This window comes from Penicillium odoratum (assembly GCF_028828045.1).
Source record: "Penicillium odoratum strain IBT 22623 chromosome Unknown utg000008l_segment0_segment0, whole genome shotgun sequence".
Lineage (NCBI taxonomy): Eukaryota > Fungi > Ascomycota > Eurotiomycetes > Eurotiales > Aspergillaceae > Penicillium > Penicillium odoratum.
In genome coordinates this window covers 2,242,016-2,267,603 of record NW_026643150.1, presented here as the reverse complement: position 1 = coordinate 2,267,603, position 25,588 = coordinate 2,242,016, and the positions used below count along the sequence as shown (strand labels likewise).

General features: G+C 47.9%; 11 protein-coding genes across 11 annotated transcripts; 6 read left to right on the top strand and 5 right to left on the bottom strand.

Moving 5' to 3' along the window:
* Nucleotides 1–1,748: 1,748 nt before the first annotated feature.
* Nucleotides 1,749–4,881, top strand: N7520_011065 (glycoside hydrolase; the record flags this gene model as incomplete). Its single annotated transcript, XM_057144998.1, has 4 exons — nt 1,749–2,213; nt 2,279–2,617; nt 2,859–4,410; nt 4,463–4,881. The coding sequence occupies 4 exons, from the start codon at nt 1,749–1,751 to the stop codon at nt 4,879–4,881; spliced, it is 2,775 nt and encodes a 924-aa protein (XP_056990752.1).
* A 76-nt stretch (nt 4,882–4,957) lies between these two features.
* Nucleotides 4,958–5,647, top strand: N7520_011064 (uncharacterized protein; the record flags this gene model as incomplete). The annotated part of the gene is made up of 1 exon (XM_057144997.1): nt 4,958–5,647. One exon carries the CDS (start codon nt 4,958–4,960, stop codon nt 5,645–5,647), a length of 690 nt encoding a protein of 229 aa, XP_056990751.1.
* Nucleotides 5,648–6,809: 1,162 nt separating this feature from the next.
* On the bottom strand, nt 6,810–8,774 carry N7520_011063 (ankyrin repeat domain-containing protein; the record flags this gene model as incomplete). Its single annotated transcript, XM_057144996.1, has 1 exon — nt 6,810–8,774. The coding sequence occupies one exon, from the start codon at nt 8,772–8,774 to the stop codon at nt 6,810–6,812; it is 1,965 nt and encodes a 654-aa protein (XP_056990750.1).
* A 52-nt stretch (nt 8,775–8,826) lies between these two features.
* Nucleotides 8,827–9,398, bottom strand: N7520_011062 (uncharacterized protein; the record flags this gene model as incomplete). The annotated part of the gene is made up of 2 exons (XM_057144995.1): nt 8,827–9,194; nt 9,269–9,398. The coding sequence occupies 2 exons, from the start codon at nt 9,396–9,398 to the stop codon at nt 8,827–8,829; spliced, it is 498 nt and encodes a 165-aa protein (XP_056990749.1).
* Nucleotides 9,399–9,460: 62 nt separating this feature from the next.
* N7520_011061 (esterase/lipase family protein) lies at nt 9,461–10,322 on the bottom strand (the record flags this gene model as incomplete). The annotated part of the gene is made up of 2 exons (XM_057144994.1): nt 9,461–9,802; nt 9,879–10,322. The coding sequence occupies 2 exons, from the start codon at nt 10,320–10,322 to the stop codon at nt 9,461–9,463; spliced, it is 786 nt and encodes a 261-aa protein (XP_056990748.1).
* A 717-nt stretch (nt 10,323–11,039) lies between these two features.
* Nucleotides 11,040–11,320, top strand: N7520_011060 (uncharacterized protein; the record flags this gene model as incomplete). Its single annotated transcript, XM_057144993.1, has 2 exons — nt 11,040–11,118; nt 11,154–11,320. 2 exons carry the CDS (start codon nt 11,040–11,042, stop codon nt 11,318–11,320), a joined length of 246 nt encoding a protein of 81 aa, XP_056990747.1.
* A 1,635-nt stretch (nt 11,321–12,955) lies between these two features.
* On the bottom strand, nt 12,956–14,815 carry N7520_011059 (uncharacterized protein; the record flags this gene model as incomplete). Its single annotated transcript, XM_057144992.1, has 3 exons — nt 12,956–14,641; nt 14,726–14,742; nt 14,806–14,815. 3 exons carry the CDS (start codon nt 14,813–14,815, stop codon nt 12,956–12,958), a joined length of 1,713 nt encoding a protein of 570 aa, XP_056990746.1.
* A 367-nt stretch (nt 14,816–15,182) lies between these two features.
* N7520_011058 (DEAD/DEAH box helicase) lies at nt 15,183–17,477 on the top strand (the record flags this gene model as incomplete). The annotated part of the gene is made up of 3 exons (XM_057144991.1): nt 15,183–16,133; nt 16,190–16,605; nt 16,658–17,477. 3 exons carry the CDS (start codon nt 15,183–15,185, stop codon nt 17,475–17,477), a joined length of 2,187 nt encoding a protein of 728 aa, XP_056990745.1.
* A 671-nt stretch (nt 17,478–18,148) lies between these two features.
* On the top strand, nt 18,149–20,286 carry N7520_011057 (mRNA decapping enhancer EDC3; the record flags this gene model as incomplete). The annotated part of the gene is made up of 3 exons (XM_057144990.1): nt 18,149–18,263; nt 18,332–19,984; nt 20,039–20,286. 3 exons carry the CDS (start codon nt 18,149–18,151, stop codon nt 20,284–20,286), a joined length of 2,016 nt encoding a protein of 671 aa, XP_056990744.1.
* A 709-nt stretch (nt 20,287–20,995) lies between these two features.
* On the bottom strand, nt 20,996–21,935 carry N7520_011056 (ESCRT-III subunit protein DID4; the record flags this gene model as incomplete). The annotated part of the gene is made up of 5 exons (XM_057144989.1): nt 20,996–21,124; nt 21,187–21,447; nt 21,520–21,580; nt 21,662–21,876; nt 21,930–21,935. 5 exons carry the CDS (start codon nt 21,933–21,935, stop codon nt 20,996–20,998), a joined length of 672 nt encoding a protein of 223 aa, XP_056990743.1.
* Nucleotides 21,936–22,219: 284 nt separating this feature from the next.
* N7520_011055 (mitofusin) lies at nt 22,220–25,145 on the top strand (the record flags this gene model as incomplete). Its single annotated transcript, XM_057144988.1, has 3 exons — nt 22,220–22,532; nt 22,604–22,652; nt 22,715–25,145. 3 exons carry the CDS (start codon nt 22,220–22,222, stop codon nt 25,143–25,145), a joined length of 2,793 nt encoding a protein of 930 aa, XP_056990742.1.
* Nucleotides 25,146–25,588: the final 443 nt, after the last annotated feature.

Genomic DNA, 25,588 nt, shown 5'->3' with positions numbered 1-25,588 from the left:
CGTAGAGCCTTTATGTTATCATCTGTCACGGACCATGATCTTCTGACACCATATGGCTGATCCCGCGCTAGTAAGACTTGTACAAGCTAGTAAACATTCAACAAGCAACTAAAGAGTTCAGTTCCAGCTTAAAATGTACTCAAGTTGCCCGCCCTCTCCACCAAATACGGCTCCATGAAGTTTAAAACGAGCAGATCCACAAACGTTTGCTTCTGTGACAATTCTAATGCAGTCAATTTTTAATCCACTCGTAATTAGGATGTCCAATCGATCATGAGGCACAAAGTGGAATCAGTCCCTGCGGTCCCTGAAGATCCTGAGCCCCTGAGACCCTGAGCCCCTGAAAGCTGCAGGCCCTCTCAACTCTTTCAGCAGTAGCATCGAGCGCTTCAGCACCAGGTATACGTCAGCTCTTTTGGAAATATAAGGTATCTACGGAGTATTGGATCTCCAAAGAGCTCCGGGACTGCCGCCCTGAGATCAGGTAAAAAAAAAGACCCTCCTTCCCCCGGTGATTGGAACCGCCTCGGGAATGGCTCACGATCCACCTGACCCCGCTCAAGGTCAGAAGCGAAGGGGCATATATACGTCTTGGCATATTTAGTGCATAGTGCTACGGTGCTTTTCTCGTTTAATATACGAAGTGATACTTGTGCCAAGGGAAGTCTTATTACCGCCGCCGCCGTGCCAAGGCGACGATTCACAAACTCAAAGATAGTGCACTTGTTGACGGATCATGACCCTTGATGGTGACTCGTCATCAGTACCTCAAGAAGGACTAACGTCAAAATATGTGGAAATTTGTTAACTAGATTTTTTTATTTAATCATCTTCGTTCCAAAGTTGGTGGTACATGCTACTGTCATATATTGTGTGGGCTTTTCTATACCATATCCATGCATATACTCCATTCCATCATTTTAAACACACACTTGAGTAGGAACTTTAGCCTATCCAACCAAAAGCTTGAAAGCATGTGCATTGAGCCCCAATATACATATGGAGTTTATGTAGCCTTTTCTGACAAAGAAATTACCCTTTATCGACCTAGCAAGTGGCTATCAGCAATGGAGATGGAATTGGGCGCATGGGAGATTAGCTAGCTTCCTCAATGGACTCGCTAAGTATGATGATTATCCCAAAGCTGATGAAAAATCTTCTCTCTCGAACATAATTCGAGATCGAATGTATACTAGCTAGCTATACTAGCTCCATTTCAATGTCAATACAACATGCAAACCGGCTCACATTTTTGAACAAAACTAGTGTCGTTTAGGCCAGCTAGCATTTTCAGCAGGAGTCACCATCCAAGCCCCTTGTCGTATCTTATTTCGCTAATGGTGGAAATACTCCATTTGCGTGATTTTCGAACCAATGGCCGCTTGGGCCGATTATTCTGAGCAGAAAATTGACAAAAACTAGGAAATTAAACAAGGACATTGGCTTCACAAAGCTAGTGTGCAGCGATAAAGCCCCAGGGGCCATTTGACTAGATCCAAATTGGACTCTGGGGTTGATGCCATGATGGTTGGCTACACTATAAAAGAGAGGACATTGTGGCAGGACTCAATGCCTTTTCATTGCTCTTCATCCTCTCACGATCATTCATTCATTTTACCTGATACTGTCTCTTCTGATCTGAACAACTGAAGTGGTTCTCCCACATTCGCTATCTTGTTCTATTTGTTTTGTTCCCAACATTCATTTGTTTCTTTATCCATTTGGCCTTTTCATATCATTAAGCCGTCATGCGTGCCCAAGTGTTGGCGGCTATGGTGGCTAGTCTGCTGGTCACTCTTTCAGCTGCTCGTAGAAACATCATTGATAATTGTCCCTATACCTGCACTTCCAATGATACCACGTCTTGGATATCCTATCATTCAGCCGATCGTCTAGCTGTGTGCAACGAAACAATGCTTCTTGATTTTCTTCTCCATAATCCTCTCAACGATACTCAGACTCAGTCGACCATCTATGCTTGTACTACACCCAACAGTGGTGCGAGCGTCTCAAAAAGATCTACCTCCAATACCAATGCCACCGATGTTTCCTTAGAACTGGGGACATGGGGATCTTCCACTTCCAGCGCCATATCTGAGCTTCTTTCTGTGATTGAAGATATTGAAGCCTATCCCACGAGCTTTGCCAATGATGGAAAATCCAGCACTATCTTTGGATACAATGGCGATATCAGCGTGGGTATTATATCGGGGGTCAGCTAGATAGTTCCAATGCTGCCAGCACGGTTGCCGATGAGATGCGTAACTATATCAACCAGGAAGGTGCATTTGACCAAATGGCTATTCAGTACTGTGGTACAACGTCTAATTATATTGTTGGCCTAGCAGTGAGCACCGACGATGATTTGCCAGCTGTCCAACACCTGGTTAAGACATGGAGCCTAAGTGAGTGCGTTACCGGCTTTGAAGTTTCAGAAAATATCTCGTCGTCTCTGGAGTTCAAAACAGGTGTACAAAGCACAACATCCCTTAGTAGACGCTCTCTGCATACACATTACATGCACGGACGTCCTATTCATGGAGGGCTTTTGCAGCGTCGAGGTGACTGCACTACTGTGCAGGTTGTCTGGGGATACCTGCACCACACTCGTAGCCGAGTGCGGAATCACTGCGGATGAATTCTATGAATACAATACCGCCAGTGATCTATGCTCTACATTAGCTGTCGGCCAATATGTTTGTTGTTCTGCCGGAGATCTGCCAGACAACTCACCCCAGCCATACAGCAATGGCACTTGCTACACTTACCTGATAGAATCGGGAGACACTTGCTCCGCAATAGCAGCCGCTAATGATATTACAGTGGATGAGATTGACTCGTATAACAATCAGACTTAGGGCTGGTTGGGATGCGATGATCTTCAAGCTGGAGAAAACATTTGCTTGAGCGAGGGTGAACCACCGTTCCCGTCAGCAGTGGAAAGCGCTGTTTGTGGCCCTCAAGTTCCAGATACCACGGCGAATGGCACCGACTCTTCTGAGTGGGCCGACTTGAATCCTTGTCCCCTTAATGCATGCTGTGACGTATGGGGAGAATGCGGTATCACGCCAGAGTTCTGCACTGCGACTGATTCTACTACTGGTAATCCTGGGACGGCTGCATCAGGCACTAACGGGTGCATCTCAAATTGCGGTATCAACATCACCAATAACGACGATGCCCCTGACGAATTTTACGCCATAGGCTATTTCGAAGCATTTAACATCGATCGTGCCTGTCTTACCATGGAGGTATACAGCATTGACACTTCTGCGTATACCCATATTATCTACGCATTCGGTCTCATTGACTCGGACTATTCAATCAGCATCAATGTTTCACAGTCAGATGTCTTTGAGCAGTTCCTAGCTCTTGAAGATGTCAAGAGAATTGTCTCCTTCGGTGGATGGGACTTCTCAACCGATGTGGATACCTATATGATTTTCCGCGAGGGCGTCACTTCTGATAATCGTGAGACTTTCGCGCAGAATGTTGCCGATTTCATCTCAACGAATGATATCGACGGTGTCGACTTTGATTGGGAGTATCCCGGACAGCCTGATATTGAAGGCATCCCAGCTGGAAGCGATGATGATGGCACCAACTACTTGGCATTCTTGAAAGAATTACGCTCACTCGTCGGTGACAATATCACAATTTCGATTGCCATCCCAGCCTCCTTTTGGTATCTGCAGGGCTTCCCAGTTTCAGATCTGAATGATGTGGTAGACTTCTTTATCTACATGACCTACGATCTACATGGACAATGGGGTTATGGAAATGACTCTTCGGATGACGGCTGTACGGATGGCAACTGTTTGCGATCTCATGTTAACTTGACCGAAACGGGCTATGCCCTTGCAATGGCTACCAAAGGAGGTGCACAGAGCCTAAAGCTGATGGTGGGTGTCAGTAGCTACGGTAGATCTTTTGAAATGTCTACTGCTGGCTGTACCGGTCCGGATTGTACCTATACTGGCCCTGACTCGGGGGCTACACCCGGAAGATGCACGCAAACTGCTGGGTATATCTCTAATGCGGAGATAGACGAGATCATCTCCACCAACCCCAGTGTTGAAATCCTTTTCGATGATGATAGTGATTCCGATATTATTGTGTATAATGACACCCAGTGGGTTGGGTACATGACCACCACTACGAAGAGCACTCGCACTACCTATTATCAAGGCTTGAATATGGGTGGCACGACAGAATGGGCAATTGATCTCGAAGAGTTCATCGAAGATCCCGATGATATCTCAATTGTCAATTTGAGTACTGATCTTTCGGATGAAGAGCAATGTGAAACCCCGGATAGCTCTACGGTCACCTCGGCAGAGGCAAGCTCGGATAGAAACGTGGCGGGATATATTGACTCTCTCATCACGAATACACTCAAGAACAAGACTGGTATGTCCATTTTCATTGCACTTCTCCAGAACAATATTGATCAAGACTATAGCCAAGTGGGACAAAACTCTCTTTGGGAACGACAACGTGGATTGTTCCTCTTTCCCGACTAATGAGGACTGCAACTTTCCCAATTCAAGTACTTGCACTTCATATGCAGAACCAGCTCGGTATTGGGCACAATTTGTAGCCGCTATCATCTGGTTCTACATGGATGAGTACTATGAATTATTCGACGTGGCGAAGACAAATGTTACTGATCGAGTCCAACAACTGGTCACTGACTTCCCAGTTCAAAGCCCCGATACCATTCCGGATCTTGCCTCGCTTTTCACCAACTTCGGTGGGGCATTGGGGATTGTGTCCTCGTTTACCGGTGATGGATTAGCAACTACCCTCACAGCAGCTGCCGGTGGTCTGTTCTCGGAAGCCGGCTCCAAAGTGTCCTCTGATGATGATGACCACGAATAGTGAGACGACCCTTTACAATCGATGTTCTGACATATTCAGTGCATTCTATAATTCTGTAGCCACTACGCTCCAAGACATGTTTGAAACGGGGGATATATCCGGTTGGCCGTCAGACCTGATCTTGGGCGATTATGACCACGCAATTGCCGATTTCTTCGATGGCCGATTCATGTTCGAGCTATCAGGTTCTGATGAAGAATCGATGGAAACACTCTTGAACGAACATCTGATGGCGACCCTTGCAGGAACCGCACTTGTTTCGGCAAACTACTACGTTCTGAAGGGAGCTCACACCACCAGCGATTGTGCCGATGTCACCAGCGGCATTGTGATTGACGGATTCTGCTACACGCTCGAATATCCAGGCGCGGGTTGGTCTCTCGCGGATGAGAACGATATGTCGGATCCGATTGCCAGTGACGACTTGGATAAGTTGACGGGATCATATTCTGTCACATTGAAGGACCTGTACAGCAGTTCTGAAACTTGCCAAAACAACAGGAACGGGTACGGCGGCACCATGTCTACCGACGTGGTGACTTCAGTCCTCACTACGGAGATTCCTGCCTGCTTCTACAATCTGCCCGTGTTTACAGTGGAGGCGTCGGATGTGGGCGCGGTTGCGTCGCCGTGTCTTATCTTGTCCAACAATGAAACAGCCAGTGAGACCGAAGTTGGAGTGACCTTCATGCCATCCAATTTGGCTGATATTTTCACCGACGATTTCTGCTACTGTTCGGGTGGTAACAGAGAATGCAGTGAATGAGTACAACAGCAAGACTAAGTGTTGATTAAAGCGGTAGCTAGAGGAAGAAACTGACATAAACAGCTAATACCTACAAGGGCTTTCATCAACGTTCAACATCACTTTTCACCTTTGAGAGTATAAACACTGCATCAATTTCCTTGTGGTATCACCACGCGCTTCTCTCTTTTCTCGTTTAACACAAAGTGTAACTAATAATGAGTTTGCTTATTTTAATCAATTCAAAAGAAGAAAACAAAATTAAAAATAATAACAAGAAGGAAAAAGGAGAAAGAACAAAGAAAGAGAATCCACTGTCGTCGATTAATTCTCGATAGTGGGGAACTTGTGGTTCTCTGGAAGGCTAATTGGACACGAGCACGGCCTAGTGACCTCCGTAGCCGACGATTAATGCCATTCTCCAAAACTTATAAAACCGGCAGAAAACCGGCAGAATTTCATCTAAGTTAAGTGTCGGATCGTAGGATATCCGTATATGCTAGTACTAAGGTAAGTTTCTGTTGGAGCAAGCTGAGACGGTAATGGCTAGTAATCCTCGTAGGCTAATGGGACCGAGGATAGGACCATGCGGAACCAATCTTGGATGCAAAGGTTGATTGCTTGAAAGAGAATGTAGTGTTATAGGGTGGTTGAAATACCCAATAGATGACTAAGGTACACAGTGACACGACATCCCTGTCGCTCCATGCTTCGACAGTTCCTAAAATCCCTGAGTCCATCATCATCCTATGCTTTAATAATTCCTGCATTATCTATATGAAGAAGCAAATTGATTGGAAATCTATTTGGACTTCATCTTGTCTATATGGTCTCCTGTGTCTCGTCAGAAAGAACAATCAATCAATTCACTTCCTCTGAATTACAACAGATTATGAGCCCGAGAGCGAACCTCTTGGATGCCGTTTCTACTCACTCAAAGACAACCTAGTCCGCCTTGGATTATTACATTCGATTACATGTTACTATTACAGAGTACACAAAGCTGCCCTTAATGCTTGTATTGAAACAGATGGCTACGGAGGATGTTGTATACAGCGAAAGGTCGACAGGTGCGAAGCAAGAAATACCCCGACAGCATCGGGCTAGGGTCGGGCAGAAGACTTTGCAATACATTTGAATCGTCTGTTCCTTATATGCATCTTCCTAACGGAAATCAAATCACTTATTCAAAGGGTCCTTTCAAGCGACCTGGTAGATCTCCACTTATAGTCGGTCTTCTTTTAAGAATTCGAAAAGCAGTATCGCCATTAGAGTCGAATTGAGACAAATCTGGGTCTTTGTCAAGAATGGCCTCTATTGTTGAGTGATTTACATTCTCAACAGCCCAATGCAAGGCAGTCCTCTTGTTCCGTCCTTTGGCATTGACATCCGCCCCGTGAGCAAGCAGTGCCGCGACGATCTCCGTCAAGCCCCTCTCTGATGCTAATAGCAAAGGTGTCTCACCGTTAACACGTGCGCAGTTAACATTGGCACCGTGGGAGATCAGACACTTGACTAAGTTAAATGAGCCTTGCTCAACAGCAAACATTAGGGGCGTCATCCCGGTGGTGTCCGTCGCGTTCGCGTTCGCGTCGTGCGAACAGAAGATTTCGACCAAGTCCATGGCGCCACACTGCGTTGCTATTATCAAGGGGGTTCTTGCGTTATAACCAACGGCATCAATATGAGCCCCCTGCCTGATGAGATAGTCAATGACGCGCCTGGTCTCTGAGGCGGGCCTGCTGTAATAGGCCATCCCTGCTCTATCTACTCTGGAATTATTCTGTGCATAAAAATTGGCTGCCACGTGTAGAGGGGTATTGAAATCACGGTTCCTTGCAGAGATCTGTACTCCTCTGGACAGCAAGGCTTGCACAAGATTCAACGATCCTGCTGCGGCTGCATAATGAAGAATAGTTCTCGTGTCGCGATCGCAGGCTCGAACATCTAATCGAGGATCACAAAGAAGAGTCTTAGTGATCGTATCGAGGATGAAAACAACTTTGGCCCTTGGAACATTCCAACTATCGTTATCTGGGGCGACAAACTGCCAATTGTTCAATTGAAGGATGAGGCTATGTGCAAAGAACCATTCACTGGGGGATTTCGGCCACTGGTCATGAAGACGAAGAGCAACATGCACTATTTCTTGAAATGTATCCAGGTTGCTATTATGGCAGTGCTGAAACCAGTTGCCGCGGGCGTAGGGGAAAAGCAACTGCGGTTGAGGCATTTCATCGCTCTGATCATCGGCCACTGTGACGAGGAAAAGACTAGAGATGCAGCTTCTCGGGACAACATTGTCACACTCGACTTGCTTCAGTGATTGATACCAGTGGCCCAGTTGGGACGGGTTAGTGTCTCCATGTTGCTGAAGGAGGAACTCTCGGGCAGTTTGGTGAACTAAATAAACTCTTTCGTGGATGACGCGAATGAAATGCCCACAGGTTGCCTTTACATAATTCTCCATCAGATGTTTGAGCTCAGATTGCAGGTTTCGGAAGCTAGGCTTTTGCGGAGAGACGGCGAGGGCAACGTTGAGCTCCCAGAGCGTAAGGGGCCGTCGAGCTCCCAGGACTATTTGTAATAGCTTCTTCGATCGATCTCTGTTAGTGCTTCTGGCTAGTAAGGCGGCGTAGACGTTGTCAATGTCTCGGTTTCCAAGGAGTTCCTTTAGCTCTTTCTCCGAAGCGCCATCCATCGCAGTATCTTCCAGAAGACTAATCATCAGAGTAGTCCACAAGAATGTGCGGTCAGCTTTGTGAATCAACACTTGTTGCAGCTCCATCAGCACATTCCGGGGAAGACATTGTCTCTCCAACTCATTCATGTGGTTCCGAACTACCATTTCAACGTCCTTACTGATAGCCTCAGCCTCATCTTCTCCCCGAAGCCGAACAGTGGCCACGTTGCGGGTGAAACAAGTCTTGATGGTGTTCTCGGGACGACTAAATATGATGAATTTGACGAATGGCCGAGCTTCAAGGTCTTTTTTGTTGTACAGCTTGTTCACACACTCCAGGAGTTTTCTTTGAGACACTATTTCCATTTCGTCGAGACCATCAAGGATGCAAATTAAGTTTGTCGCTTCCCGATCCGTTACAGCAGCGGCGAAAATCTCCCATAGCGTGTCCAAGTCCTCGACCATCGCTGTATTTTTGGATCTAAAGGGTACGAACGCATGACGAAGCATGGCAGGATCATCTGTGAAGACCTGGTGGAGTAAAGACCTGGTGGAGTAGGGCGCGCAGGGCAAAGACTGCCTTCCGCTGTCCATTATTATCATCCTTGAAGAAGTGACAGACCAATTCAGGCCGTCCGTCTTCGGACTTAGGCTGGCGAAGATGCTCCACCAAGAACTTGGCCAGGACAGATTTCCCGCATCCCGGGTCCGCAGATACCCAGAGCAAGCTGGAACGGGCTTCCGTTCTCCAATCCCGATATCCAGCATGTTGCAGAAACCATTCACAAGTGCCGGCAACTCGATCAGGATTTCGGTTCCGGAAGGATTCGTAAATTCTGTCATAAAGACTTTGAAGACACCGTCTTTGATCTTCCGGGGACAATTCTACAAATGCACTTAGTCTGGAGCTCTTATCGATAGAATCAAGACTTTCCTACTCTTATGGCTCTAAGACTTACTCGTAAAGTAAGACACCTCGGATGTGCTGATCTCGTCGACCATCTCCTTCAAATGCGTCCAGACTCTTCGGTATCGGTTCTCAACTTCCTTTGACTTAGAGAAATCTACAGATCGAGGTGTGGTCCCCATCGACAGGCACTGGAACTTCGTTGGGCAGATTTAGGATCGCAGATTCCTCTTCCACAACCTTATCAGTGATCGATCTCATACTTTCTCTCAGGCTCAATTCCACCTACCAAAGAGTTCAGGTAGGCCATTTCTCGTGTTTCATAGAAACTAACAATCGGCAGCGCCTTTCTGCGATCCACGAAGGATCTCGCGATTCCCCAGAGTGTTTCCGAGTTGTTCTTGAGAACGGCCACAACTCTTGCATTCGTGGTCGTGCCAAGTGTGGACAATTTAATGATGGACGCCATAATATTGCCAAACTTCGCCAGTGAGGACCCGGCATGAGGTGTTCCAAAGAAGGCTACGCCACGAATCTTCTTCAATAATTCGGTAAACCGATCGCGCTCGCGCGCCTTCACAAGAGCCTGCGCAAGAAATTCTATTTAGCCGACTGCTTCGCGGTTTATATTATACATGAAACATGGATGGTGATGAAACTACCTGCTTGAACACGATGCCACCGAGACTGTGGCAAATAAAGATGATCGGACGCGCTTTTTTCTCCTCGTCCATTCTCCACGACATGATCTCGGCCAGTAAATCTTCAGCAAACGTGGCAATATCTGCAGTCGACTTGCTAAACTGCACCGAAGATTCATACCCATAGGACATGATCCTGGCATTAGGAATAGCAGTCGGCAGCAAGTCCTTCAGCCAGTTAAGTCTTGTTTCCTTAGCATATGCAGTCCAAATTTCAGTCGGATGGCCGTTCAACCCATGCAATGCAATAATATCGACAATACCCTTTGCGTCGGAAGGCTTGTCCACCAACAAAAACATTCCTAGTCGTCCTTGCACGTCATCTTGACTTTCACCTACGTCTGTCGCTGTCAGGTCTGCTGCAGCTGATGGGGACTTTTGGAATCGATTCCATAGTTGCTGCATCTTGACGAGGACTTTGCGTCACTTTCAAATAGTAGAAGATCCTAAACGAGTCGACCTAGCGACCTCGTGACCATACACCGCGTGGCATGCGGACAGGGACTCCCCATTTCCTCTTAAGCTGATGGGGCTTTGGCAAGAGGGGAAAAATACGCACGGCCTGCCAGATGAGTGGCTGGGATTCCTGTTAGGATTATCGCTTCTTTTTATAGTTAGCGCGCCGACCTAGTCAGCTAGAATGCATAAATCATGCTCAAGGGTGCAGCGATGGCAGTAGGCTACCTATGATGCGGGCACACCTCCCGGGTATTCATGATGAAGACGGTCTATGGAGGTTTATCCCTCCCTAGGGCCGCGAATTTTTGTTGCTTAACGATGTAGGATTCATAGTCAACATTCGTATGAAGGGTTTTGGTCCTTGAGCAGATGAACAGTGCTGACATTCGGGTATGAAAGACCATACTCTGCCCAATCATCAGCTAGTCGGTCTAGGAAACCATGACTTCGATATTTACCCCATCATCAGAAGAAGACGAGGAGGAAGTTTCCAACAGGAGAATGTATTATTAGACCTCCGATTCTACTTGTTGACGTCAGCCGGCGAATGATATAGAACGTCTCGAGAAAGCATATTTGCAGGTTTGGATATACTCGGTGACGAGGATATATGGACTGTATTAGACGTAGATCCCCGTGACGTGATGGATAAATGACGGCAACATGGACATGACTAACCCAAACCATTTTGCCAGTCTCAAGAGTGCTCGAGGCATGATCCAGCAAGAAAAATACGGTAGCAGTGAGTTTGGGGTATAAATGTGGCGATCATCACAGTACGTCTCGAAACTGGTGCAACCAACTCGTTGCAGCCTCCACTACCCAACTTGAAACTCGACTGGCAGAAGAGACGAGTGGACTTATACACGGAGGCTGTCAAGATTGGAGGCTGTCAAGATTTGGAGGGCTATGGGCTAAAGATCGGAGGGGGGTCAGCGCCGTGACTAGTCTGTGGCTCATACAGTCGCTTCACGCAATAAGCGCAGCTTTTTAAGTGCTTGAAATCTTAAAAAAAAAAAAGTGTACAAAGATGGGATCAGGCCGTCGAAATTTCGCATTTGGGGCTATATGATCTATCGCTCCCTATCCCCGAGCCCAGCAAACAATTTCCTATTTAAAAAGTTCCATAAGCTTCTTCTAGCGCCTTCATGGCATTTCCTTGGTGGCAGAAGCTGCAGGGATTCTATAGTATTCCAGTTGATCTATTTCATCGCAGTGCCACCAGAAGCGACGAAAAATAACTAGAACCACCAAATATGATCAAGATAAGTGATAATTTCCTGCAGCAGTTAGACTTATGATGAGCGGATATGGTCTAAGTATGAGTTTAAAAACTCACTTCTATATAGGCTGAGGCTATTAGCTGATGAAGCATACAGATTCGCATTCCTAGCTAGAGCCAAAAATAGCTAGTAGCCTATCAAAGGCTCGCCGCAGTCGGCAGTTTCTCTCATTATGTAGTTGATCTAACCGCTCTTGATTGTTCTGTGATAGACGTATAAACCATCGCTACCTGAAAGCCTCGTTATAGACACCCTAGTTCATTCGTTGATGCTCTATTAGTGCTCGGACGCAAGTTAGTATTCTCTTTGGACTCTGTATCATTCTCCTCGGCATGCCAGTTCAACAACAGGATGTTCTCGTATTCATTCAGTAACTCCGTGTTTTCGCGACGGACATTTTGGTGTCTCGCTCCAGAGTCCTCTATATAAAGTATAGTAAGTCGCAATGTGGCGAGGAACAAAGAGCGAGGCCCAAAAGAAAGGAGAAGGCTTCAAGGTCATATGGCCGGCTCCGTAGTGTTGTGATATTCACACTGAATATGATTCAAAGGTCCTTCTCATTGTTCTCACCCCAGAAATATCCACTTTCCATTCCCACCACTCCTCTTGCCATCTTTGTGACTACCAACGAATCTACGGAAATATCTAGCTTGCGGACTCCCGGATCGGGAGATTGGTAGTAAAGGAAAGATCATTTTGATAGAGTTAGGTGGAATTAGGTGGGAGTTGCTAGCCATCCAATTTGTGAGCTAAATCTGTGACATGGCGAGCGTTGAAACTATCCGGCCAGTTATAGAATTTTCTTGATGTTTTTAAAGCTTCTGAAGTCTAAATTATCAAGATGCTATAGTTCTCCTTGCAAATACGCCTGTGCATATTTACATAGTGACTAATAAGTCGTCTGTTTTGGCAAGGATACATATATACTTAATAATGAAATACCTCAGCAACCAAAAACATATGGACGTAAGGCTGGAAGAGGGTAATAGGAGTTTGTTTATTATCTACTAGGTATAGGCGTTCATAGTCGCTGGCGAAACACCCTCAAACATTTTGTCATCTTAGTGACGATCTTACTCATCAAAATGCGCTTGATCCGTGGCCCAAATTTTTATTGCTCGTGCGGTCATGGTATGGGTAAAGAAGGAAGAGAGAACGTAATGGTAAGACTTCTATATTCATTTTTCCATAATCCCTGGAAACGCCATGCTGTGACTCAATTGAGCACTCACAATGTCCATACAAAGCCAAATTGTCCAAAGATTCCTCCCAAAGAAAGACAACCTTGGAAAGAGACTACCATGAACTGAAGTCTCCAAAACCACCCGTGCCTTTCATTTTCTTACGGGCCGGTTCCGGAGCAGGCTCTTCGTCAACATATTCAACAATCTCATCCTCTTCTCCCCGATCGGCCAGGGCAGCCTGGAGATATTTCCCGACCCCACTTGGTGCACTCTCGTTTGATTTGGCGCCGGGGCCACGCACCCGTTTTCCAGTCCAAGTCATTCGTTCGTCGTCCACACGGCGGGTGTTCTCATCGTCTTCCGTGGCAGTGGTAGAACCACCCTTGGCTTCCTCCGCGCGTTTCTGGTTAAGGAAATCTTCGAATGGATCCACAAATATGGTAACTTCTTTGATGCGGATTTCTGGGATAGGGCGGTTGGTATTTGCTTCCACTGGGTGAGTTTCAAGGGTGTTGAGCGTAGTAGACGACGGAGTAGGGTCATCGATGAGCCGGCCGAAGACAGTATGCTTGCGATCAAGGTGAGGTAGGGCTCGATAGGCGAAGAAGAATTGACTGCTATTGGTGTTCTTGCCCTTATTGGCCATGCTCAACGTGCCTCGTCCGTCGTGCTTCAGAGGCCCGTCGAATTCATCAGAAAAGTATTTGCCCCAAATGCTCTCGCCACCTCGGCCTGTGCCAGTAGGGTCACCACCTTGAAGCATGAAGCCTTTAATATTGCGATGAAATGTGACATCCTTGTAGTAACCCTTCTTGGCTAGCTGGATGAAGTTCCACACGGCCTTCGGGGCGTGTTCGGGATACAGCTCCAGGTTCAGATGGCCCGCAGTAGTTACAATCCGCGCATAACCCTTACCCTTCACCCGACCCCGCTTCAGCATATACTCCTCCTCCGATAGCAGTGCTAGCTCTGCCGATGTGTGAGGAGTCAGTCCCGTACTGGTAAAAGAGGCCGCAGCTTTTCCTGTGGTAAATCGTGCGGCATTGTAGGGTGTAGGCTTTCCTGATTGAGAGGTTCCAGGCTTGGCAGCTGAAGTCACAGCCCCAGTCTTGGAAACCGCCTTTGAAGCAGCAGAGTTGGCCTGCTGCTGTGCCCGGTCTGCGCGAGCTTTTGCGACAGCTTCCTTCGCTTTCAATATCTTGGCTGAACTTCCTAGTGCACTGGTATTAACACTGGCCGCCGCCTGTTGCTCCTCCAGGAATTCCGTTTGACCCTCCTTCAGATAAGTGAAAGAACTGAGATCGCGAGACTCGATATTTTGTGGGTCCTGGAGGGTGATGATGTCCTTCCGGCTGAACTCTTCGTCAGTAACGAGATCGCGCCAAAGTTTCCCCTTGATGTTGAGACGCTCTACAGTGTCCCAAGAAAACACATTTCCCGTATTCCGTAGTGCAACAATGTGGGTATTATCCGTTAGGACCTTGTATGTCACTGGGTCGACATACTCGCCCTCCTCATTCTTCGCAATCGTAAGCTTGATGAGATCGGAGCTCTTGAGTGGGGACCCATCCACCGGGTTTGTCCCATGTTTTTTGATCCAAGGAATAATATTGGTCAGATCAAAGATGACCCCTGTATGTGTGCAGACCGGGTGGGCGAATGGCTGGAGTGATAGGGAACAGAAATTGAACGGGAGGCGCTTGAATGCGGCATGAGGACCACCCCGTCTGGCCTTGCCAACACCAGCGCCTGCGCTAGCTGAGAAGGCATCTTCCGAAGCCCATTCGGAGTGTGTGATCTATAATCATACCATAATTAGCAGTCATTCGAAAATGCGACAGCGGAGATTTCATTGCAGTGGAGATTTTGCAGGAGGGCGTACGTAGAGTTTATCCGTTCCTATGCGTGATCAAATTAGCATCCAGGCCTCTTTTCCCTGTCAGAAAATTTGCTTAGACTTACCTTTCCCCATGATGTATGAAGCTCAATATTGTCTTCGCGTTGATTGAAGGTCGAAAGATCGCGAGAATGACGCAGGATAAGCTAACCACTTTAGGACTAGTGACCGATATCGTTTGACACCTGAAAATCACGGGTTGGGGCTTATCTGAGATTAGGGCGCGTCTCTCTCCCCCCACGCGTTACAAAAAAAGACCAGTCCGGAGTATATTGACCCGCAACTCCCTCTAGTATTTCTTTCTTACCTTTCCTCGGAGTTAATGCATGCTGTTAGAGCAAGGGTCCGGCCAACAAATATTGCTCGAATTTTTTCCGCCAATTGCTCCGGGCCCAACGTCTCATATTCATCAGCACCACGACTCGTGTCAGATGAAAACACGATGTTTAAGAAAGCTGTGAACGACCATCCGGGAGGGACCACCTCCAAACCTCTCCAATCCAGTCTTCTACGTACGAATACAGCCGCATCTTCCAAGCCTCTCCCCCCTCCCCAATCGGTGGGTGTCAAACGGAAAATCGAGATGGCCAACAGCGGAGGGTCGACGCTTGGCTCCCTCCATAGTACCGTTTATTTTGACGAGAATGACTTCGACGATGACTTGGATCTCGATGACCTCGATGATCCCCTTCCGTTCACTACTCCGTCAACTACCTTTGCAAAGCCAGACCCGGTGAACTATCCCAAAATTCACTCGGCAACAACCGCGGATAACAAACTCCCAGCAAATGTCGCATATCCAGATCTGCCACCCGCATCTCAAGAGCCTGACGTGCCATCCAGTAGTATACAAATCCCATGGTCGTCCTCGCCCCCATCTCATTTTCAACCGCCCCAGAAGCCGCGCACATTGCCGTGGCTACAGGGGGGCAAGAAGGAGGATACCAAGAACAGCCTCATCACTCCCAAGCGTACGAAACCTACGGACATTTGGAACAAGAGCGCGAGCGCCATCAAGGAGGAGCAGAAAGAGCTCAGGCGGGAATACAAGAAAACCCAAAAAGAAACATTGCAAGACTTAGCGGCTTCGACTTTGAGTTCAAAAAACACCAAAATTCTGCCTGTTCAGCTGAGTGAAGAACAATTGGCCGTGCTTGAGGCCGTCGTCGACCGTAAGAAAAGCATTTTCTTCACAGGCTCAGCAGGTACTGGAAAGTCGGTACTCATGAGAGAAATCATCAAAAAGTTGCGCCTGAAATACAAAAATGAACCCGATCGCGTTGCCGTGACAGCATCTACTGGACTTGCTGCCTGTAATATTGGGGGTGTTACACTTCACAGTTTTGCTGGCATTGGATTGGGCAAAGAAGCAGTTCCAGAACTGGTCAAGAAGGTGAGTACACTGAGCTTTTCTGATACCCTGGGCGTCTTGGTGCTGAAAAATTGAAGGTCAAGAAAAATCAGAAGGCACGGAATCGCTGGCTGCGCACAAAAGTCCTCATCGTTGATGAGGTGTCGATGGTTGATGGTGATTTGTTCGACAAACTCGAGGAAATCGCCCGGCGCATCCGAAACAATGGCCGTCCATTTGGAGGAATCCAGCTGGTCGTCACTGGCGATTTCTTTCAATTGCCACCTGTGCCAGAAAGGAATCGAGAAGCCAAGTTCTCCTTCGCTGCAGCAACCTGGAACACTACCATTCAGCATACTATTCTTCTTACTCACGTCTTCCGTCAACGTGACCCTGAGTTCGCGGCGATGCTGAACGAGTTGCGACTGGGTAATCCCAGTGCATCGACCGTTGACGCTTTCCGAAGACTCTCCCGGCCTCTCAACTTCCATGATGAGCTTGACGCGACTGAGCTGTATGCCTTGTACTTCTTGGATACCTTCGTGCTTATACTGACAATTTAATAGATTCCCCACTCGGAACGAGGTTGAAAATGCCAACTCTGCCCGCATGTCCAGGCTATCTGGTGAGATGATGAGCTTCACAGCTGTCGATTCCGGGACAGTCACAGACCCCCAATATCGCGAGAAGCTGCTATCCAATTGCATGGCTCCGCCTGTTATCCATCTCAAAAAAGGTGCTCAAGTTATGCTGATCAAAAACATGGAAGAGACCCTTGTGAACGGATCTATTGGCCGCGTGGTAGCCTTCATGGATGAGGCAAGCTTTGACTACTACCGCACTAATGAGGACGATTTTCACCCTACTGGAGAAGGTGACGTGAGCGATGAGGATAGTGCCGCTCGTGCCCGGAAAAAGCTCAAGGGTATGACACACAAGGAAGGCCCAGCCACAATTACGCGAAAATGGCCTCTGGTGTGCTTCGTTCAGCCCGATGGTACAGAGAGGCACCTGTTGTGTCAGCCCGAGGCGTGGAAAATTGAACTTCCCAATGGTGAAGTGCAAGCTCAACGTTCGCAAGTGCCCTTGATCCTGGCATGGGCTTTGTCTATTCACAAGGCCCAGGGCCAGACGTTGCAGCGTGTCAAAGTTGATCTGGGACGAGTATTTGAGAAGGGACAGGCATATGTGGCTCTTAGTCGAGCAACTTCTCAAGCTGGTTTACAAGTCACAGGCTTTGAAGCCCGCAAGGTAATGGTTCACCATAAAGTGACTGAATTCTACAACAACCTTGTGTCGATTTCCCAGGTGCTCGGGCCGAAGGCCAAAAAGGCAAATGCTTCAAAAGCAGCCGAGGGTGGCGATGATGACTGCTTCATTGTCTAACCAAGTTACGCTATGAAGATCCTTTATCCATGTATCGATGTACCTACTACTATAGTGATATCCCTTCTCGAGACCACATGATTTCTCTACTTATGTACCAACCACTTACACTCTTCGGTAGTTCTTCATCGGCTACCACTTTTCCAGCGAAATATAAATTAGGTACATTCAAATGTTACCTGCTTTAGTCATATACTTGGTGATCTTAAGATCTCCATATACCTTAGACAATCTTTTTTTATCTTTTTTTAGGATCGATTACAAGGTATGGCTACCGGGGAACGTATACATTGAGGGCTTGAAAAACAGGATAATGTAAACATGGGCATTTAAACTTCTCTTACTTATGGTGGCATAAGTGGTAGATCAATGAAGGAAGGACTCACCCCATTTTATCCACTTTCGTATTGACCGAATACCTATATCTATATCCATATTCGAAGGCATATCCATGCCAGGCAATGGAGTACTTGAAACACCCTAATTATACTTGCATCCCCCACATCGGGTTCTTATCGATAAGAGGCACGTGACCAACTGCCCTTGAAGCTGCCTGAGCTTTCTTCTCCAACGGCCACCCCTCGTTCTCCTCACCCAACAATCAGACGGAAGTGTCCACCCAACGGGGTGATCCAATTGTGATCGCATCGCATCTGTGTTCTCCTTTGACAATGGCTTCTGAGTTCATCGGATATTCTGTGATTGTGAGCCTAAAAGCACCGCCTGGCGGGAAGCTCCAAGGGCAGGTGGCTAACGTGGTTGGGCAAAATTTGCTTCTCCAAAATGGTAAGGCTCTGATATACTACCGTCTTGTCTCGTGTGTTAAATTTGGGGCCTGACATTTTTTCCCATAGTAACACTTCTGTGGAATGGCCAACGTTTCCCCAGCTATTCTGTGGATGCTGCCGGAATCACCGATCTCTCACTGCAAGAAGCCAAAGCCCCTCTTTCTCACCCGCATGATTTGTCGCAAGAAAACATCAGGGTCCAGCCTGCTCAACCCAAACCCCCACAACAGAACTTTGTCGATCCGGCTATCTTAAGCTACTCTAAAGTCCCTACCAACTCTCTCACTCAATCCCATCTGGCTCCGCGTGCTACTGGTCAGGCAGCTGCCCAAGTCGCAGCATCTTTGTCTGAGCCATTCAGCAACCTTGAATTGAATGTCAATACTGGTAACGGTGGGTTGCGGGGCTCCTCGCAGGAGACCGAGTTCCAGGCTGCACAGACCTTGACCCCTACTAAGAAAAGCAACAAGCGCAATAGATCTGGCAACGAAAGTGGATTTATTAGCAAGCATGGCGGTGCCGCCAGCACGAATCCAAAGAGCAAAGGCTGGCGCCAAACTGCCTTTGTGGAGCCCATGGGTGCGGCTGCCCAAGCGTCCCCTGAACATATTGTCCGCCAGCCCGGCGCAAAGCTTCGCAAGAAAAAGGCGTCCCGCGCATACGTCGAGGATCAAAGTGGCTGGGCCACTGAGGATGCAACCGATATTCAGGAGCTGGGCGAATTCGATTTCGCAAGCAACCTCTCAAAGTTCGATAAACGGCGAGTGTTTGAAGAAATCCGAAATGACGATACAACTGCAGATGAGGCCCGTCTAGTGAGCTTCAACCGCCTCCCCAAACCTGGCACCAATGATGGCAAGAATCTTCACTGGTCGGAGAACGTGCTTGATAGCCCGCAGAACAGCGATACAGAGGATGTTGAGGGCATTAGTGATGCCAGACATAGTAGCGAGAATATCTCTGGGCGTGACCGATCTCGGGCACCTGGATGGATCCAAACTTCTCGCAAGAGTAGTACAATAATGAGCCAGCCTGTGATGCCGCAAATCAACGCTCTCAATCGCAGCCAATTGAATGCCTCTCGCACCACGAGCCCTCACCCAGGTCGCTCATCTGTGTCCCCCATGGTTGGTTCCAATGCATCCGGAGCATCCCTAAGATTGATAACTACCAATCGTAGCTGCCCAACCGTGAGCCCTCTGCAGGCCCTTGAGGTTGAGCAGATTGCGGTAGCTGAGTTTGGTCTGAGTGAAGATGTTATTGCGGAGAATGCAGGCCGAGGAATTGCCGAGGCAGCAGTTGCTCTCCTGTCCAGCGACGCCGCTGCGCCGACCATCGTAATTGTTACAGGTAACCATCGAACAGGCGCCAGGGCTATCGCTGCTGCACGTCACCTGCGAAACCGTGGTCACCGGGTTACTGTCTGCCTGCTAGGTCTTGAATATGAGAGCGAATTGCTGGAAAGCTGTCGCAAGCAACTCGATATCTTCCGGAAGATTGGAGGTCGTGTATCGAAGTGGGAGGATCTATCACCTCGTTTATCTACTTCTGACCTGAGTCCCGATTTGGTGATTGATGCCTTGTTTGGCATGCACATTGCCTTTGATGATCTTCGAACCGATGATCAGGGCGTCGCCTTTGAGATGATCTCATGGGTGAACCGAAGCAACCTCGAGGTTCTTTCAGTTGACATTCCATCGGGCATGTCAGCCTCGAACGGTATGTTCCTCTCCATGTCAATCCGTCACTCGGCTCAACTGACAATGCATATAGGTGACACAACTATAGTTGACGGTGGTAAACTATGTGTCAATGGCTCGTCGGTCGTCTGCCTTGCTGCACCAAAGACTGGAGTTCTCAATGCTCTACTTTCCGGTGAAGGCAACTCCTGGAACGTAAGTGTTGCCGACATCGGTATTCCTCAGATCGTATGGCGAAAGTACGGTACCCGTCGCCGACATGGTATCGATTTTGGCAACCGCTGGGTGGTGCCACTGAGATACCAGGCCGCGGTTGCCTAGATGAACACCCAGTGGGCTTTATCTTTTATGAACAAAAAATCATTCCAGGCGTTTACATCACAAAAGGCAAAACGAGGGGATATATCATTATCATTTATTATCATTAGCGACTTCAACTACCTAGCTAGCCTGTTTATCTTAAAAATGCAAAAATTGAACAAGAAATCCAGCCCTTAGCTACTCAACTACTACCCCTTCTTTTTGATCTTGTCCAAGTCTTTGGAAAGTGCATCGTCCCCTTTCAAAGCACCTACTATAGTACCCACTAGTATTGAGGGTAACTGCTTTGTTACCACAAGATGATCCTAAATAGTCTGGTTCTCTAGGACGAGGTGTTATCATATATATAGACTTGGACTCGGATTTTTGCAAAATAGCTAGCCTCTAATCTTTAAGCATTCAAAATCTCAGATGTTTGGGGTTTTGAACCTCCGATTTGTAGGAAACATCATAGTCTTAGATTACTGTAAGTACCCAACTAAGGAAGAGTTACGTACTCTCGCTAGTCCCAATCACTTGCCCCTGATTTTATACAGTGACACTTACCTAAAATAGCCTATTAGTTATGCATAGTAGAGAGCAATGGGGAAGAAATCTCATGATATGCTAAGAATATCCAGGCGGCTATATGGGACAACGCAGGTTCAAAGTGTAATAGGGATATTGTAGGAAAAGTAAAATGTTAAGGAATGCGAAGAAAGGCTCATCATCATCGCCGAAGGCTATCCAGCCTGGCTTGAAGATCGTCATCATCCGAATGGGCTCCACCACCAACAGCTTGCGCAACACGGGTCTCCCCCACTGATTGCTTTTGTATGTCGGAAGGCGTCTCGCCAAACTGTTCATTTGACCTGTCAGTATATCTGTGCCATCCGATCGTCCGCGATAAGGGAAACAAACCGATTGACCTAGGTCGACACCAATTTCGTCCAGAACCTCCTTGACAATGTCCTCTCCCTCTTCCTCTTCGCCCTCCATACCCGTCGCTTCGTCGATAGCATCATCCATCATTTCTTGCCGTTCGTCCATGATCTCGTTTTCACGCTCGAACTCCATAGCAATGCGCTGCAATGCCGGAAGATTCATCTGTCGGTTCATGCTACCAAGAAGCATCGTAGCTCCCTTCATAGATTGCATCATTTGTTCATTGCTCCGGACCGTCTAGCAGGGTATGTGTGTTAGCATCATTTGGGAGCCTAGGGAGGGGGCGGGGTTATGTAGATCTGGCCGTACCTGAATGCGTAAAGAGATGGCCTGTAATTGTGTGCGCATCTGATAGAACTTCTGGATGTATCTGTATTCCCAACTTTCAGTAAGGATTTCCCAAAAAAAAAGATAGTAAGTCAAGAAAAGGAAGATTCGCGACACTACGTACCGTCGTGTCCGGACCAGATCCTTGGCTTGGATCTTGCATGCGTTAATTTGGCCGTTCTTGGCGCTCTTCTTGATATCCTGCACCAATTTCGTCTCTTGTTTCTCCAGCTTTGTCCGCTCTCGATCCAGCTCGCGCTGTGTTCGGTCAAGGGCACGTTGGTGTTTGCGCAGACGCTCTGCGGGCGTCATGCGCTTACCGAACGCCCATTCGACAATCTGGTAGGTAGATGAGTGATATATAGGGCATCAACAGAGTTATTGTCACATACGTTCATGGTGGGATCTGGATAGGTGGACTTAGATGAAGTGGGTTGAAGGTATTGAAGATTGAGGGGAGGGTAAATGCGCAGATGCCTTCTGTTTCTCTACTAATCGGTGACATCAATGGTGTAAGATACCGTTTCGCCGATCATGTAAGTTACAGAGTCACATGCACGCTAAACCATTTTTAGCACAAACGTCACCTTAACCTTGGAATTTGATTATTCATTGACATTTTCTTGCTTCTTAATACAAACAAATACCCTCGGATGGCTTTCCCACACACCTATTTTTCGTCATGAGTCAGGATTATTTCCCCGGCGAGGGCTCCTCCAGGTCCGCCTCGTCTCGTTTCGCTGGTGAGGAAGAAGAAAGAAGTCCCTTTTCCCCCCAAGCCCCACCGGCATATATGACTGTGGGCAATGGTTCGACCTCGGAAAGTGCAACGGCTCTTATGTCTTCACTAGCCCACGACTCTGGTTATGGAGGCAGTATCGCGGATGGAAGCATTACAGGAGCCGATTCAAGTGCGGCTTGGCGTGCTGGGTTGATGGAGGATCGACCAACTCCGGTGCACACACCCACACGCCCGGGCGAGTATAATCCGGCTGGTGAGTGATGCGAAACAAGTTTAAAGTGATTAGTTAAAGACTGGCTCGCTAATATGGTTATTTTCGAGTAGCTGAGCACGAGAAACAAGTTGTCGCAAACCATGTCCACCAGCTTCTCTAGTATGTCAACTAGCTCCATGTCTACTCTACAAGTGTATAGCATGCTGATAATGCCTTTGCAGCAACTCAAACCGGACCAAACTTGCTCGCTCAATATCCAGGACTATCGAAACGTTGAAAGGTCTCCAGGATATGAACCGACAGTGGCCCGCCCACTACCCCTCGGTTCAAACCGCGCAAAGCGCTCCTTCGTCACCTACGACACGCCCGGAATTGTATCATGCGCAGTCGGACTTTAGAACCGATAACTCAAGGCCGAGAAGTCCACCTCGACCGGAGCTGAAGCGCGCTGCGACTACAATGAACGGAGAGGACCTCGGTGAATCGAGTGCCGCTGCTGAGCGCCGTGCACCACCTGAGCCTCGGCTGATGACTCCGCAAATTGCACAGGAATTCTCGATCTTGAAACTCGATCTGAAGCTTGGAGCTTTGTCACAGGCAGAATTAGTGCATTCGCTGGAAAAGGCTTCAATTGCTTCGTTATTGGATGGGAGGATCGGGCAGAGCGTCAAACACCTTCTGTCTTTACGAGACCGGATTGAGGATACATCAAGCAAGGTGTTGATCACAGGAGATTTGAATGCCGGCAAGTCAACATTTTGCAATGCTTTGCTGAGACGAAAAGTACTGCCCGAGGACCAACAGCCTTGCACCAGTATCTTCTGCGAGGTGCTTGATGCTCGTGAAAATGCTGGGATTGAGGAGGTACATGCAGTACACAAAGACGCTCATTACAACCGTAATGACGAAAGCACCTACGACGTTTACGCCATGAGTGAGCTTGAGAACCTTGTAATCGACAACTCAAAGTACATGCAGTGCAAGGTCTATGTGAAGGACGTCCGGTCGATCGACGAGTCTTTGCTTAATAACGGTGTGGTTGATATCGCCTTGATCGATGCCCCGGGCTTGAACTCGGACTCTTTGAAAACCACAGCTGTTTTTGCACGCCAAGAGGAAATCGACGTCGTTGTCTTCGTTGTGTCCGCGGCCAATCACTTCACGCTCTCGGCAAAGGAGTTCATCCTCAATGCAGCTCATGAAAAGGCCTATATTTTCATGGTGGTCAATGGCTTCGATCAGATTCGCGATAAGCAACGCTGCGAACGCATGATTCTTGACCAAGTAGGCAAGCTCAGCCCACGCACATACAAGGAGTCTGCTGAGCTTGTACACTTTGTGTCAAGTAATGCTATCCCTGTCGCTCCGGCTGGAGCCATCTCACAATCTGGCTCTGGTGGGGGTGATGGTGGTTCAGACCCTTATGATGACGACGACGACGATAATGGCAAAGACAAGGGCAAAGGCAAGGAAAAGGAAAAGGAAAAGATCCAGGATTTCGAAAATCTGGAAGGAGCGTTACGACGCTTCGTGCTCGAGAAACGATCCCGCTCCAAGCTTGCTCCTGCTCGGACTTATCTCTTGAACCTTCTTGCCGACCTGAACTCACTTGCTACAGTCAATCGGGACGTTGCCCAATCCGAGCTTACACGAGTCACGGATGAGCTGGCAGTGATTGAGCCCGCATACGAAAATGGCAAGAAAAAGAAGAGCGAATTGATTGAAGGCGTGGACAAGGCGATCGATGAATCATGTGATGACACATATAACTACACTCGCACCACCCTATCAAATACCATTGCACGGGTTTCTGAGCAAGACCTAGGTGTTGAGTACCCAGGTCTCTTCTCGGCGTTCCAATACGCAGAGGATCTGAAGTTGGCAATGCTGGATCAGATCTCTGCGGCTGTTGCAGGCTGCGAGGACTATGCCAGAGATAAGACCGTCCGGGGTGTTGGCTTCATTCAAAACATCGGTCTGCTGCACGTTGGCGAGGAAAAGTTCAGTCCGCTCAATTTCCGTGCAGACTTGATGTTCCGCCGGGGTCGTCGCCACACCTTTGGTCGACAGGTCGATACTGATGTCGAATTCATGGATTTCTTCGATATTGCCGGTCTATGGGAACGCCAGGAGAAGGTTGCAGGAACTGGTATGGCGATGACTGCACTTACTGTAGTGGGTAGCAGGGTCTTCGGTGGCTTCAGCTGGGTTGATAGTGCACTCAGCGCGGTCAAGGTTCTCGGTCCAAACAACGTGCGTCGGATGTTTATTCCCGGTGTTATTGCTGCCGCCGCGTTGACTGCGGCTTACATGCTGTCATCTATCCCGTCCACCTTACCTCCTCGTATCTCCCGGAAGATTGCAGCGGCTCTTGCGGAATTGGACTATGTCCATTCAAATGCGAACCGCATTTCCTCAGAGGTGCGACGTATCCTACGTCTTCCTGCCAAGAATCTGCAAACAAGCTTGGCTCAGGACATTGAAGACCTTGCCCGGCGCAAGCAGGAGGTCAGCAAAATCAAGCAGGAGAGTGAAGTTGCCACCAAGTACTTCTCAAACTTGTTGCGTGATAGTAGTGAGAACCGTCGCTCTGTCGAGAATCTCGACCTCGACGGTCCACTCCCTGGTGCCATGGGCGCCTTTGACCCATAAACAAGGCAAATCCATGTACTAACAGTCTACATTCCCTTTTCTCTCTTCTCCTTCTTTACCTTCAACGATGTATAGTTCCTTGATGCCGATTCGTTTCCTCACTAGCCACGAATGTCCCTTCTCTTCATATGGTTTTTTTCCTTCTCTCTATCTGTGATACTTCAGCTGTCTCAAAAGGCTCCCTGTAGTATCACAGCTCTTTACTACCTTTTTATTACATGGCGTATTGGTGTGCATCGGAGGTCATTCCAAGTTTAGCCCAAGATTCCCTTTTGAATTAACACTGATTCTCCCCTTCCTGTCTCTTCTGCCAACGTTTTTACGTTTTCCCTACTTGAAATCGGTATTCAAACTTAAGGCAAGGTTGTAATGAGAAGGACACTGGTTGATTTTTGCCATCAAAGGATCTGTACAGCACTACCAGTTCAACAAGGGCAGTGCTA